General features: G+C 42.1%; 2 protein-coding genes across 2 annotated transcripts; both read left to right on the top strand.

The window, feature by feature from the left end:
• Window positions 1-1,637: 1,637 nt before the first annotated feature.
• Window positions 1,638-8,211, top strand: LOC125489919. Its single transcript, XM_048627517.1, has 3 exons — window positions 1,638-4,639; window positions 6,590-7,043; window positions 8,182-8,211. The coding sequence occupies exons 1-3, from the start codon at window positions 1,638-1,640 to the stop codon at window positions 8,209-8,211; spliced, it is 3,486 nt and encodes a 1,161-aa protein (XP_048483474.1).
• A 138-nt stretch (window positions 8,212-8,349) lies between these two features.
• On the top strand, window positions 8,350-11,045 carry LOC105386328. Its single transcript, XM_011556850.3, has 3 exons — window positions 8,350-8,492; window positions 8,768-9,091; window positions 10,837-11,045. The coding sequence occupies exons 1-3, from the start codon at window positions 8,481-8,483 to the stop codon at window positions 10,960-10,962; spliced, it is 462 nt and encodes a 153-aa protein (XP_011555152.1). The 5' UTR covers window positions 8,350-8,480; the 3' UTR covers window positions 10,963-11,045.
• The last annotated feature ends 5,241 nt before the right edge of the window (window positions 11,046-16,286 follow it).

The raw sequence follows: 16,286 nt of genomic DNA, 5'->3' as shown, positions 1-16,286 counted from the left end.
TTTAGACAGTGACAGCGTGTCTTTTATCTCACAGGTAACCATTAACTAGACATTGTGAAACAGGCCATCTCGTTCTCGGTGACGTCACGGTAACGGCGGCGGTGGACAGACGCACTAACACTCACACGACTCTACGCATGCTGACGTAGACAAGTGTGATTATACGTAATGATTATCAACATTGTGCGTAATTTTAATATCAGTATGGCTGTAAAAAAAGGTTGGGAAGAAGTAATTTGGTGCGGAATGAACTTTAGTGATTGTAAATGCAAGTTCGTGTAGTTTTTGTTTGTGATTCCGAAGGTTGATGCGTTTACAGCTCTTTCGATAAGTCATTTAGACATCTCACAATTGGCCATCCGACCCCAAACTAGGCAGAGTCTGTAATATGGGTATCGGGCGGCTGATATATTCACACAAGTTAGTACATAGATAGATACAACATATTAAATATAAATATCTGCACCCAAGACCCGAGTACAAATATCTGTCTTTTAACAAATATCTACCCCAGCCGGGAATCGAACCCGAGACCTTCTGCATAGCAGTCAGGGTCACTAACCACTACACTATTCGGCCGTCTTTTGCTTTGTCAGTTGCTGACTAAGCGTATTATAAAGCGCTCAGCTCACTGCACAAGAGTCGAGGCGGCGTCGTGGCGGCGGGGCGTCAAAGAACTGCGCCTTCCCTATGCAGACGAGGCGAGAACAAGACGCCGCCGCCTCGATTCCTCATCGACTCTAGCAGTGAGAAGAGTGCCTAATATGTATTAGGTATAGTTGATACGTCACTCGGTGAGGCAGCTTTCGTGCCCCACAGTGATACACCAGAGTCCGCTTTGTTCTATGCGTGTGAGATACACTCACGGGCAAAGAAACAGTTCCACTTACAAAATGCAGACACCAAATGGCGTCAATTTTTTTAAATATTTAAGGAAATGAACATAATATTTATGTTTTTAGTTGGTAATATCCTGATACGCCGATAAATGCACTTTTAAAACATTGCAGAAGGCGTCATTAAGGTAATTTTTTTTCTCTTCGGTGTAAATTGGTGATTTTCTGAATGGAACTTTTTCTTTGCCTGTGAGTGTATTAACCTAAGTCACAGAATCCTAAGTCCAGAAATTTACAGGACTGCGATCCTAGGTCGTTCATTGCATATAACATTTGATTAGTATCGTAAACGTATCCACATAACATTATCAAAAAATTAATGCCTTGTTAAAACGTTTATACCATTTGTTACCAACAGGTTCTCATAATAATTACGACCTCCTTTTGTATATATTCTTCTTTATTTTTTTTGACTGTCAAGAGTTGCTTTTTGGTTTGTTTTGTGTTGTAAATAGCCTAGCTCCGAAAATACACGATTTTATTTGTTTACAAATCCTGGGTTTCCCTATAGCCTACGCACCGTAGTTTACAAGTGGTCCTTCGAGAAAAATCAGTGCGCCCCGCCGGGGAATGGTTAAAACGCGTAGCACAGTCCGAAGAGAGATGGAGGACGCTGATGCCGACTCTACACCACATACTCTGGTCGGTACAGTGGAAATACCTTCTACCAGTGGCCTTACTCACAAGCCAAAGGTTAATAAACTGCCGTCAGAAAATGAAGGAAAATCAACGACGTCAAGAATGTCGAAAAAATCCTCATCTACAGTCATATCACGGCGAGAAGACGAAATAGCAAGGGAAAAGGCCAGGATACGATTGGAACTCTTAGACAGAGAGCTAGCCTCACTGAAACGCAAACGCAGCCGCAGTTCACGATCAGCACAGAGTGAGCACACTACTGATAGCCAGTACGTAGAGAGGTGGCTCGAGCACAACGAGCAAGAACTGGGAAAGTACGGGGCCTGCACTGAAGGTACAACCGCGGGACCCGTGCTGCCGCCGATGGGGATCGGCACTGTTGGCCCGGTTCAGCAGCTCGCCGCCGCCGCTCCGCCGCCGGGTGAAGCCGGCACGGATGGGGCTATCATGCAACTTGTCGCTGCCATGAAGGAACTAGTAACAACCACGGTTGCAAGCAACAACAACACCAACAACAACCTATTGAGTCGGATTAGCACACCGAAAGAGCTGCCACCGTTCTATGGTGATCCAACGGAATGGCTAGCATTCAAACAAGCTTACGAAGAATCCACTTCACTGTGCAATTTCAGTGACAGAGAGAACGTCTGGCGACTAAGGAGATGTTTACGTGGCCCCGCGCGAGAGACCGTGGCCGCCCTGCTCATGACCGCCGCCGCGCCGCGCGACGTGATGGCCACGCTTGAACTACAGTTTGGAAACGCAGAAGTGATCTTATCAAAAATCATGACGGAGATCAAAAAATTAAACTCAGTTTCACCGGAATACCAGAAAGATATTGTACCATTTTCCATAAAAGTGAAGAACTACGTGGCCGCCGTGCGCGCGCTGCGTCGCGATGAGTACCTGGAGGGAGTCAGCGTAGTCAACATAGTGCTCTCCAAGTTGCCTACAGTGCTAGTGTCGAAATGGGCTGACTACAGTTACCCGCTCATCACAAAGGGATGCAAATCACGATTGGACATAATATCAGACTTTTTAAACGAAGAAGCAGTCAAAATTTCTACATGTGGTGCCAGTTTGATGAACGTTCGTGATACCAAACGTATACATAAAGAGAACAGTAACTTCAACCAACCACAAACTGTTTTGGTACAAAGTGCACAGTATAAAGACAGACTAGATGAAAAGTGTCAATTTTGTCGCGTGTCCAAACACATACTGACAGACTGCAAAAAGTTTAGACGATCGTTAAGAAAATACCGCTGGGCATTTGTGAAACGTACTGGACTATGCTTTAAGTGTTTGACAGCGCAGCACGACCGACAGACGTGTCCCGCCGCCGCTTGTGACGTCGACTCTTGCGGTGAAGCCCACCACCGTCTGTTACACTACGTGCCTAGTCCGCGCCAGAACAATGTCGTCGCTGTGCAAGTTACACAGACTGAAAATGCAGACACTGAAAGTGAAAGCCCTGAAACTGTAACGCACATAAACTCTAATAGGTGTTCAGTGTTGCTAAAAGTTGTAAACATAAACATTCACGGACCGAACGGTGTGATCAATGCCACCGCGCTGCTGGACGACGGCTCCACGGTGTCGCTCATCAGCGCCGCGCTGGCGGAGCGCGCCGGGCTGCGCGGCCGCCCGCACGCGCTGCGGGTGCGCGGGGCCTGGGACAACACCGACCTAGTGTGTGATACGGAGATACTAGACTTTGAACTATCGAATAAACACGGAAAAGTTTTCAAAGTTAGTGCGCGAAGTGTTAAAGAACTAAACTTACCCGAACAGAACTTGAGCGTAGTAAACTGTGAGAACTATAAGTACTTAAGTGAACTGAAAGGTGAACTGTGTACTAGTGATAAAAAACCGGAAGTACTGATAGGCCAAGACAATTTCCACCTACTGCTTCCACTGGAAGTGAGGAGCGGCAGCCAGCGGGAGCCCTGCGCCACGCGCACGCCGCTGGGCTGGGCCGTGCACGGCCGCGTCGTGGCCGCACGCTCCCCGCCCGCGCCGCCGCCCGCCTCGCACGCCACGCTCTTCATAACCGATGTTGATGCATCAGATACACGCAATGAGAACCTTCACGAATTCGTACGCCGCTCCTTTGAGATAGAGTCGATGGGTGTGTCCGCTGCCTCCAAGCCTCGGCAGAACAAGCAAGACGAGCGAGCCTGGGAGCACCTAGAACACACGTCCAGGCTTGTGAACGGCCAATGGCATGTCGGCTTACCCTGGAAGGATAAACAGAGTGTAATGCCTGACTCCTACACAAATGCTATAGCAAGACTAAAAGGGGTAGAGAAGAAAATGAATCTTAATGAAGAATATGCCGCCAGATACAAGGAACGCATTCAGCATTTGTTGTCGAACGATTTTGCCGAAGAGCTGAAAGAGTGTAAAGTTGGACCTAGAACATGGTACTTGCCACATTTTGGCGTCGACAACCCGAACAAAAAGAAACTACGACTGGTGTTCGATGCTGCAGCACAGTCGTCAGGGTCGTCGCTGAATGATTACTTGCTGAAAGGACCGGATCTGCTCATGTCACTGTTTGGTATACTGTTGCGGTTCAGAGAGAATAAAATAGCCGTAACAGGTGACATCAAAGATATGTTTTTGAGAGTAAAGATTCAACAAGAAGATAGAGATGCCTTGCGCTTTGTTTTTAGAGACAACCCTGACGGTAAAGCAAAAAACTTATCACAAAAGCTAAGCGCAGATAATGAAAATCCCGTGAAGACTTATGTCATGTCATCGCTTATATTTGGTGCCAATTGTTCCCCATTCATTGCACAATTCATAAAGAACAAGAATGCTCGGCGCTTCGAATCCAGCATGCCAGCCGCCGCCGCCGCCGTGTGCTACCAACACTACATGGACGACTACATCCACAGCGTGCCGGACGAGGCTACTGCTATCACGCTTATCAAACAAGTCACCTACATACACTCACAAGGTAGCTTTGAAATACGCAACTGGAACAGCAATAGCGAGCGCGTACTGAGTAGCGTGCCAAAAGAGGCCCTGTGTGAAACAGCTGTAAAGTTCAAAATGGGGCAGCAATATGACGGTGAACGAACGCTTGGATTGATATGGTATACAAAAGATGACACTCTTGGATTCGATATCTCATTCAAAAAAATACCTGAAAACATAATCAACGGAAAACAAAGACCGACTAAACGAGAAATGTTAAGAGTTGTGATGTCCATATTCGATGTTCATGGATTTCTCTCGCCTTTCACGATTAATGGAAAAATAATATTACAAGAAACGTGGCGTTTAAACAATATTAACTGGGATGATCAAGTACCAGACGGAATCTACTCTAGATGGCAAAAGTGGATTGGTCTAATACCTACATTGGGTAACCTACGCATACCGAGGCACTATCCAGCTGCAACGTCAAGAGACTCAAGTGTAAGCGAGACAGAGAGTGATATGGGTAATCAACCGCCCTCCTCGCACGCAGGCAGCGCCTCACAGGATGCCACGCCACTACGCAAGCCTCTGAGAGATAATGAAAGAAGATCATTTGATACTGCTAACCACTATAAGAACCTCCAGTTGCATATGTTTTGTGATGCTTCAACGAAAGCGTTTTGCGCTGTAGCTTACTGGCGCTGGACAGACGATAGTCAAGGAGCGCAAATAGCCTTTATAGCAAGTAAAAGTCGAGTGGCAGGAAATAAAACGACAACGGTGCCACGCTTAGAACTACAGGCCGCAGTGCTGGCTTCACGACTCGCTGCCACGGTAGAAAAAGAACACGATATAACAGCAAAGCAAAGATTCTTCTGGAGCGACTCGACTACAGTGCTACACTGGATAAGAAATGACGCACGCAATTACAAAACATACGTGGCAAACAGACTCGGTGAGATTGATGAACTGACGCAAATAAATGAATGGCGATACATACCTACTAAGATGAATGTCGCAGATGTGGCTACCAGAGAAAGCTATGATTGCAAAGTGCTACAGCAAGAGTGGTTGAATGGACCCACTTTCTTAAAAGGTAGTGAAGCTGATTGGCCGCAAGATGTCATTGATCCTGAAATAAATAATCAGCGATTAGAATGTGTCACGGTCGTACAAACTGAACAGACAATATTACCTGTACCCGACGCTACCGGATTTTCTTCGTGGCTCCGCCTCCTAAAGTCTACCTACCGGGTCCTGACATTTTTAGACAAAGGAATAATGGCTCTGCAAAAGAAATTCAAAGATAGAAAATATACTTACAATCCTAATGACTGCAGACTGGATAGAGCTGAGCGATTACTGTTAAGGCAGTCACAATTGCAGTCTTTTGGATCAGAAATAAGTCTACTGGAAAATTCTAAAGCTATACCTACCTGTAGCAAGCTGCTAACATTATCGCCGTACCTAGATGAACACGGAGTCCTGCGCGCTGGTGGCCGGATCGACGCTGCTCCAGATGTGGCACCTGAAACAAAAAGACCTGCGATACTAGACGGACGAAATTACATCGCACGATTGATTGTCAGGCATTACCACGTAGCCGCCGCGCATGGAAACCAAGAGACGGTAGTCAATGAGCTGAAACAAAGGTACTGGATTACTAGATTGCGACCAACAGTTAAAAATGTCGTATCAAAATGTATGTTGTGCAAATTAAGAAAATGTCAACCGGAAATACCTAGAATTGGTGACTTACCTGCTGCCAGAATGGCTCATCATCAGCGCCCATTCTCCTTCTGCGGCCTAGATTTATTTGGCCCAATGGAAGTGACAGTCGGAAGGCGCCGTGAAAAGCGATATGGAGTTCTCTTCACTTGTCTCACTACAAGGGCGATACACATTGAGACAGTGCCCTCACTTACTTCCGATTCCCTCATCATGGCAATCCGTCGGAAGGCTTCACGGCGAGGATGGGCAACCCAGCTGTTCTCTGATAACGGCACGAACATGAGAGGAGCTGACGTTGAGATGAAGAAGGCAATAGCTAAGTTAGACCAACGAGCTCTTACAGATGAAGCCATGAACCACGGTACTAAATGGACATTTATACCACCCGTCAGTCCTCATTGGGGTGGAGCCTGGGAGCGGCTGATCCGATCAGTAAAGACTTCACTGAAGGTCGTGCTTAAAGAACGTGCACCGAGAGACGAGACATTGTCAACCCTGTTAGCTGAGGTTGAGAACATAGTGAACAGCCGCCCTCTAACACATGTCTCAGTGGAAGCCGGAAGTATAGAAGCCCTGACTCCAAATCATTTCCTCATTGGTTCATCATCGAATTTGCCACAGATGGGAGTTTTTGATGACTCGGACCTGCACCTAAGGAAGCAGTGGCGAATCGCACAGCGATTAACAGACATGTTCTGGAAAAGGTGGGTCAGGGAAGTGCTGCCAGAAATGATACCCAGAAAGAAGTGGACCAAAGAAGCCAGACCATTGCAAGTGGGAGACCTTGTGTACGTTGTAGACCCGGATGGGCCAAGAAACCTCTGGGTAAAGGGCCTGGTCAACGAGGTATGCCCGGGGAGGGATGGCCGGACCAGAATGGTCAAAATAAGTACGAAGTCCGGAGTATTCACAAGATCGGCAGCACACGTCGCCCGAATCCCCATGGAAGTGGAGTGCTGCTAGCAGCACTGGGGTGGAGAATGTTACCAACAGGTTCTCATAATAATTACGACCTCCTTTTGTATATATTCTTCTTTATTTTTTTTGACTGTCAAGAGTTGCTTTTTGGTTTGTTTTGTGTTGTAAATAGCCTAGCTCCGAAAATACACGATTTTATTTGTTTACAAATCCTGGGTTTCCCTATAGCCTACGCACCGTAGTTTACACCATTGTTTCCGCTGTGGGAAATGCTAGAGGATTTTGATAAAATCTACGGAAATACCTACCTGCACCCAAGAACGTAACTATTACGTATATTGTATTGTACATACAGAGCCTACATAGAAGGTAAAAGTCACATTAAAGATCGAGAGGTCTGCCCTTCCCGGGGAACATACCAGCTCCAGGGTTACTGTGGTAATTACTTATTTTATTATTTTAGTAGATAGAAGTCAAAATCACGGTCATGATAATACTTATTCTTGTGAAGAATGGTAAATTCGTATTTTGCGTGTTTCACTTCTTTGTTCATGATAACGATGCTTTATATTGTTTTAGCCTGTGTTTTTAGGGCTGTCCGGCTATTGGTAGTGTTAAATAGGATTTTTCCTCAATGAAAATGATTTATTACCTATGTATTCTAATTCAACAAATTGGGTGTATTTATGTAATTATCAATAGGTAAATGTATAGGAATATAAAGAAATGTGAAGAATAGAGGATCTGAAGAAGAAATGTGAAGGTTTGGGGATGGGGTGAGATGCATGAGTGGAGGTGACGGGAGTGTAGAGCAAGGGTGTGAAGGATAATGTAAGAGAAGGGACGGAGGAGAGGTTATCGTAGAAAGGCAAGCTAATGCAGGGGATGTGGATCAAAGTGGAAGGGAACGGGACTTATTTAGCCAATTATTATATTTTTGAGTTACCTATTTAGGCAATAATGTTGAGGAATTGGATGGGAGTCCTTCACGGAGAAACATCTTAAGGCAAAACGAAGCTGTTGGTCCTCTATAAACCTAAAAAACATACATAAACTATTTCTACAGAAATCTCGAGCAAACTCCAACTCTCCTTGACCTAACATCAAAACCGAATAACTCACTCAAAACTTAGTAAACAGATACCTCATTGATACAGTGTCGTAGTGAATGAACCTGATACGATTAATTAGAAGCCTATGTCGCAACCCGCAGGCGCAGCGAAGCCTCTTTTGCAAAATTGTGTGCGGCCTCGGGGGCTGAGTTTACGTTTCGAGTATAAAAAGCAGCAATAACGTCCTACCAGCATCAGTATCCTCTGAGCCTTCTCTTGTGTATCAACAAAGAACCACCCAAAAAAAAACAAAATGAAAGCCTTCGTAAGTGTCTCTGGATTTGTTTTAGAAAAATAGCTACGTGATAGAAAAAAAATCAAACAAGTGTCATTTTTTTTCTTTATATTGAACAGTTATAATAAACCTTTAGCACAACCCTATAATCATCCCTTATCTTCAATCAAGGGGATATTTCAAAGGTTGCACAGGAGCGATCTATTGGAGTAAACCCTGCTTTTAGGATACAGTTCGTAAGACCACAAACAGAGCCCCAATCCACTATATACAACCTTCAGAACCTAACAGTAACCTCCTTACAGGTGTGCGTAGTCCTGCTCGCCGCCGCCGCCCTGGCCGCCCCTGAAGGCAAGCGCGACAAGCGCGGCTACCTATCCCTGGACCACGGCCACCTCTCTCTGGACCACGGACTGGACTACCACTCCCTCCACGCGCCCCTCTCGCTCTCGCACTACCCGTCCCTGTCGCACTACGACAGCCTGAGCCACCACGACCTGTCGTACGGCCACGGCTACGGCCACGACCTGTATGCCCACGGACACGGGCTCAGTCTGCTGGACCACGCTCCCGTCCTGCACTCGTCTGCCAAGATCGTCTCCGTCAACAAAGTCGTTGAGGTCCCTAAGGTATGTTGATTGTCTTTTGTTTCTTTGGGTCGTTGGGGAGATTAGGGGGTTTGAGAAAGTCAAGTGGTCAAGTCATTACGTCTTGCCTTACAAAAGGAATAAAATGTGGGACATTGGAAATACCTTTCGGCCATAATACCTAATAGCTCTAGTAGGCCATAGTATTTAAAAAAGTTATAAGCGTATTTCAGTACCATTATCAAGTCCTTTGGTCCTTCATCAGATTTGATCTCTGAAAACACAAAATTGTACAGTCCAGTATTATTTGAATGCAATATGGAACAAGGATTCTAAGACTATCCCACGACCTCTCACGTCGGGAGCCTGTGAACGCTCAGTAGATACGTTTATTTCACAATAGGCATATGCAGAAGTACTGACCATTTATTTACGTCCATACCTTAATGTACATTGAGTACTTTAAATATTATATTACCCTATTTATGAGCCTACCTTATGTTAATTATACTCGTAGGTACACTACTCTCACAATCAACCAAATATAGGTAAAATCTCAATACAGCTATAGTCTACGCGATTTTTTGGCTGTTAGCTTTTTTTTGAAATAGCTGTATTTTTTCACTGTAAGTAATATCTAAAATAACTGAAACTTTAACACCGATTGAAATCGTAGTAGAAACCTAATCGTTCATCCAAAAAAACTAAGTATAACTACGCGTAGCAACTTACTTAAAAGCATATATATGCTTAAAGTGTCTGTTTACCTAAAACAATGAGATATAAGATCTCGGTCACACATACGGGATGATTAGTATCTGTATCACATACAAGTTGTGACGAAATGTGTAACATTGACACCGCCTGGGTATCAAGTGTCCGCGATATGTGTGACCACTTGTGAAATGTTACATAAAGTACCACTTTGGAATAAAATTGTTAACCTAAAAGTGACCTGTAAGTGTAAGATACTGTAATTCGATAAACCAAGGTCAGGTTTATGATAAATAATTCACTTTATTTAAAATTAAGAGAAGAACTTACTTTTACGAAGCGCGTTGAATTCTTTTGTACTCGTATGGACGAAACACTTATGCAAAAAAAATACTCAAATTATAAAAGCGTTTCTAAGTATTGCACTATAGATACACATGTGCCGAACTTATAACACTAATCTTCTTTGGCTAAGGTTAAAAAATACGGCTCACAGTATAATTTAAATTTAAATGAGACCATATTTAAAATAATAGTTATAATCATTAGCTTCATAGATAGAGTGACTATTTCTAAATTCTTGAGGTCATAATATGCGTTGAACCTTGAAAGAGATCTGAGCTAGGCCTAATGGTTCCTGTCACATCACAATCTAAGGCCTTCAGTACTTAACTGTTATTAATGTTTATAGGATTGCTAAGAAGAACCCTAGGTCCATTAATATGCAAGCTCGCATAGCATATTTTAATTCACAAAAAAATTACCAACACCTTCTTCACACCATATTTAACTTTTTTTTGTTGCTACCACTAAACATACTCGTCCAACGACCCGCAACCAATACAAACTCTTAAATAACAACTTCATATTCAATATAAACTTCAAAATTAATTAATCAATTTACTTAAAGTTCTGTGTCTTCTTCATCCCCCGGTAAAACTATGAAAACCAAACATTTTAATAGAAAAAAAGTCATCATAAAAAAAACATCGTTCTAACTATAGAACACTTGAGTGTTCTAAACTCCTGTCCTCTACTCAATGTTTCTAACCCCTCCCTATCTTTGTCCTCAGGTGGTGTCAGTCAAGAAAGTAGTGTCAGTCCCTAAGGTGGTCTCTGTTCCTCAGATCGTGAAGGTCTCCAAGCTGGTACATGAGCCCACTCTTAGCCTTTCATCCCACAACTCTGGTTGGTGGTAAACTAGACTACCCACCTTAGTATAGAGGCTACTGTTGTATTACCAAATCTATGATTAGAAATATACTTTAAGTTTTTTTACTGACTTCTGTTTTTTACTGATCACCGTCTACCTAAACATTTGTAGAGAAAGCAAATAGTGACTTTCGGAGGATGAGGATTCTGACGTCCTTTAAAAAAACATAGTGATTAACAACTCTAATTCAAAAGCACCTAATAACAGCCTTCAGAGTATCATAAGCGATACAGTACATAAGCATTCATTACGTATACATAATGTGTTGTTAGTTTTAAACAAGATTAACGAGATCGTAAGCGATAGTTTCGCAAGAGCCTCTCCACTCTAGGCCAGATGTCGCTACCAAAACGATATGATCTTGAATTTATAAACATTCATTTATGCGTTAAAAGTAGGGTAGAATTTTTGAAGGCCAATAATTAAATATAGCTTTAGCTCATAAAGTATATGATTTCAAAAAATATTCTTTATTTATTTATTCCTGTGTATGTATGGTACATATTTTAGCATTTATAATAAACTAGCTGTTCCCGCGAGCTTCGCTTTGCCTTTAAAAGTTTTCCCGTGGGAATTCTGGGATCAAAAGTAGCCTATGTTCTTTCCCAGAGTCTAGACCGTATGTATACCAAATATATATACAAAAATAAGATAAATAGGACTAGTGCGAAAGTAGAATTATGTACCAAAATGTAATCAATCATCAAAATCATCACAGGCATATATTACAAGGTTAATGCCATTAATCTAATATCCTGAAGGTTGCCATGATTTCGTTAAGTCACTTTAAATTATGCAGAAGGTGGAATCAGAAGCACGCCTCAAGTTCAACAGTGTTATTGTGCAATTCACTGATCTATAGTTATTATTTAATTCTTTATTGCACAATCTATTTATAAACATAAACCCAAAAGGGAGACCACTGCTCTCAATGAGTGTGTTCATCAATTTATTATAATACGCAGATATAGAACGCAAATAATACGTATAATTAATAGCAATAATGATCTATAATCAGCTGTGAGCGGCGATGCGCGCGCGCCGCTCCTCGACCGTGAAAACGTATTAACTACTCGCGAAAACTGTTACGTGGAAGTTGATATAAATCAGACTCACTTTCGATTGGTGGTTCCGTGTGGAAGCACATTGATTATTTTCTTGCTGAAAGCGAATGTATAAACCTAGTTACCTCGTTTTGGTTTCTAAGTTATCTTTATATTTAATATGGCTAAGGCTAAAATAAAATGTTAGAAAATGATGTCTTTTTTACTATTTACTGTGTCACAGCCGCAAATCGATGATCGTTGGACAATAGATGACCAATCCGTAGCTTTATAGGTAAACCCTAAACTCAAAGTTTAAATATATTTAGGAACGGATTGAAAAATATAACCCTACGTTTTTCTATACTCTGTCCATCTTATTATTGGTTTTTTGACATTCGAAAAGGTCAAAAACAATAATTTAATTTATGCCAATAAAAAAATAAACTTATAAAACATAGCAACAATACGTTTTTGGTTATATAATTTTTCCTTATTATACAGGAGTATGTATACGAGTTATTGAGTAATTTATCGTGGTTCTCTCGTTGCCCAGGGAACCCTAAACTTGCTGTAGCGCGCTAGATTTATAATTCAGCCGTCGTAGTTCCGTCCACATCTATCACCTTTCCAATCCAGTTTGAATTTTAAACTTCAGTAAGCATACCTTTTAAATAACACCGGATACATACCTGCTGAAAGTTACGCTTCCTTTCAGGAGATGGTACTATTAACCGATCATTATATTTTTTTAATTGAAATTGCGGAAACGCGAATAAATTCAGAGATTCCACTTATAATGAAGGCGATTTTACTTGTTGAGTCGATGGCACTTGGTAATAAACTTACAGAATGGGCCGAAATAGGTAATCTTTATTTTTCAGGAGGTTGTGTTGCGGTGTTGACACCTACTGTTTACCGCCGCTGTTTTGTTTCAACTAATAACTAAAGTAGCATAATATATATTTACAAGTTTTGTATCCGCAGCTTATACTTATCAATTGAAGAGCTTGGACTACAATAAACATTTTACTTTAGGTCGCAATCACAATGTTATGATGGCTATTCTAGAATAAAACACTAAGTAAGTACTACTTAATTAATGAAAACTACTTGAAGCATTCCATAAAAAGTGAATAAAATGCTAAAGACGACAGGTTCATTAGTTTCCATTATAATGTATTAAACGTGGTTGTCAATAGTGCAGTGTGCTAGTCGGAGACGGAAGGAAGACATAGGCGGCAACCACGCATGACCAGCACGGCGGATTCATATAGAGCTGCTGAAACATCGGTTATATTCCAATATAATAAAATAATATATGAAATGTTACTGACTGGAAAAACCTTTTACCTTGGTACCGTCAGACGAGGTTACCAGGGACCGGACTATTTGAGATTCAAAAGATGTTCAATTATTAAGTAGTTAGCTACCACACAAGTAGCTTTGGTAATTGGCTCCAGAAAGTTATGCAAATGCAGAAGCTGATTTTGATTGTGATTAGGTTCATACAGGATTTTATCGCTAACTTTGCAGAGGCCAAAAGAGATTGCAGGTTGGTAATACCTACAGTGGTTAGATATACCTATGTTCGTAGCTATATCACCTATATTTATAGATATTAACACAAGCCCAGGTTCTAACAAGTTACAAACTAAGATATTTCAGTCGGAACGGGCCTAGTCGAAATTCGCGTTGTGTTAAAACCAGTGTTGTAGTAGCTCCATATGCCATACAGTTGCATGTGGCCCGCCTGAAGCGTAGTCAGGCGACGCCGCAGCCGCCGCCGCAGTCCCGAAAGTGCCTCCGACTGCAGCGGTCATCGGCTTCAGCATCAGAAGCAACATGGATAATTCAGTGAGTGTGCACCCTATTTTTAGGTTACGGAATATTGTGGGTTGTCTAGTTTAAGAAGAAACAGTGTTATCTGGTGTGGTGGATCTGGTGAGGTTTATATGGGTTTGGATGAGGAAGGCTGAGGATAGAGTGCTAGGGAGAGGCCATCATGTGTATGTGAAGCATAGGACGATTTTAACGGATAATGATGATCTTAAGAAAAAGAGCTTCTGAAAATAAGGGCACATGGCAGTGTATCATTTATGGTAGCAATGTCTAATTGTCTATTCGTCATGGTGTTAGTCAATCCATCGATTAAGTGAAGTTTGGGCTGAATTTTAATAGTTATCATCTCGTTATCATGAATTATGATGTATGTGATGGTGTTTTGTTTGTGTATTTGTTGATAATTCTCGCATCACAATACCGGTCAAGCCAAACAGATCATACCGCAGTTTAGGTAACTATACATACTCGTATATACTCGACGTCAAATAACGTTTTATAAGATGTTCGATTACCTGTTTTTATTTATTCTCTCTACACAACCGTGTCCAGCATCCATCTTCATGGTGTTCCTCTCCCTCCTCAGCTCCGGATCCTGATGCTGTGCGCGTGCGCGTGTCTCGGCGGCTCCGAGCCCCTGAAGGAGGCCATCAAGAGCCGCAGCGAAGCGTTCCTGGTTTACGCCAACAGCTTCGCCAACGAATACGAGCCTATAGCCTTCGCCGCGCTCCCCCTGCACCCCCCACTGCCCGTCGTTCACATGCTGAGCACCAAGCCGGGCGCCCCCCGCGCGCCCCGCCCCGCCGCCCTCGCCTCCAGCCTCACCCCCGTCTACCACCGCCCCGACCAGAGACAACCCGAAGACTACTACAGACCAGAGCCGTACCACAGACCAGCAGCTGATACCTATCAAGAGTCCTTGTACCGAGGACCAGATTCGTACCACGCAGATGTGTACCGACCCTACGCGTCTCAGTACTACCCTCAGCAGTATGAAGAGTCGGAGCGAGTGATCACCTCGCCCTCGGAGATCCTCTACGCCAGGCCCGACCCCTACGGAGGGTACACCTACTACAGGAAGCCGACAGGACCAAAACGACCGCCAGCCAAGAAGGTTGTGAAGAAGAGACCGAAACCCGTCATCGTCAGGATACACAAGTACAGGGTGGTCAGAGACAAATAGACTGTAAAGTAATATCGAACTTTCTAGGCAATTTTGTATGGTCATGAAGACTATTAAACAAGTGTTACCTCTATGTTCTAAACGAGCTCGGTCTTCAATTATCTACGAAGACGAAGAGGGTATTCTATCTTCTATAAGTTTTCTAAACTTGAAACGACATCGAACGTCCGAAGAACTTTGTCATAATTTGTTAGCATAGCACGAGTAACGAGTATTGTAGGGAATATATTTATAATAATTGCTTTTATACTAAATGAACGGAAGTGCTTTCAGCTGAATTTTTCAGCTGCGAGTACCTTCCTATTAGACTTGTTTGTTGAAGAACATTCTAGAGTGAAAGAATGCGACAATCTAGTCTTTGGCTAGAAGTCTAGCCATGATGTAGCGTCGATATTAGTTTCAGTGTTTTGTTTAGATTCTAGATTATGTTTTTCCAGAGGTTGGGATCATAATGGTTGATGGACAAGAGTTTATATAATTACTTACATGTGAAAACAAGATTGTAACGGGCTATGATAGGCATCTAAGTATGCATCTTTCAATGATCGATTTTGAATATTAGGTATATTTTAGTGATTTGTAGGAATAGAGGTACTTACTTATTATTATACAGGTAGGTACCGAATTTATTTTGCGCTCAATTGACCTGAAAAAACCAGCTAAGTTAGGCCGCTATGCTGGGATAATTAATTGTAGTAGGATAATCTTTTAAGAGAGCAACAGCTTTTTTATTATTAACTAGTTAGAGATCATCTGTGGATTCTATATAACTATAAAATGGAAGGTAGGTATAATATATTTTTACTAAGCGATATAATTTTATAACTAACTAACTAAGATAACGGTTCATTAGGTAGGTATTCGGTAGGGTTTATCATTGCTATCACAATTAAATTAGAAATAAAGTAACGCCCGAAATGTAAATAAATGTAACTAGTTAAATAGTTAACTAGTTATAAGTTCTTCAGGGTAGCGTACCATAATTATGTATACGTACATAGCTATATTATTTACTTTGAAAATTTAATATAAGTAGGTACATAACATTGAACTTATTAAAGTTGCAGTCAAACTTACTTACAATGACTTGAACTGTTAAGTTTGTACCCCACTTTGACTATCTACCTGCCAGAGTAGGTAATAAGTTAGGTTTGAATAAGATGGGTATTTTAATAAAGCATTGCTGTTATTCTTTATAGGTAAGTAGGTACAACATCTTCATTTGTAAATGGCATTAAATTT

This window comes from Plutella xylostella, chromosome 18, assembly GCF_932276165.1.
Source record: "Plutella xylostella chromosome 18, ilPluXylo3.1, whole genome shotgun sequence".
Classification (NCBI taxonomy): domain Eukaryota; kingdom Metazoa; phylum Arthropoda; class Insecta; order Lepidoptera; family Plutellidae; genus Plutella; species Plutella xylostella.
The sequence above is the reverse complement of the archived record's forward strand: the minus strand, read 5'-3'. Positions and strand labels throughout refer to the sequence as shown.

Bases quoted from the DNA above. Each gene is read 5' to 3' on its own strand.
- LOC125489919 (XM_048627517.1), top strand. From the start codon at position 1,638: ATGTCGAAAAAATCCTCATCTACAGTCATATCACGGCGAGAAGACGAA. The intron at 4,640-6,589 runs GTATACAAAAGA...ACCACCCGTCAG, and splicing joins CGAACGCTTGGATTGATATG to TCCTCATTGGGGTGGAGCCT. The intron at 7,044-8,181 runs GTATGCCCGGGG...CTATTTCTACAG, and splicing joins TAAAGGGCCTGGTCAACGAG to AAATCTCGAGCAAACTCCAA.
- LOC105386328 (XM_011556850.3), top strand. The intron at 9,092-10,836 runs GTATGTTGATTG...CTTTGTCCTCAG, and splicing joins AAGTCGTTGAGGTCCCTAAG to GTGGTGTCAGTCAAGAAAGT.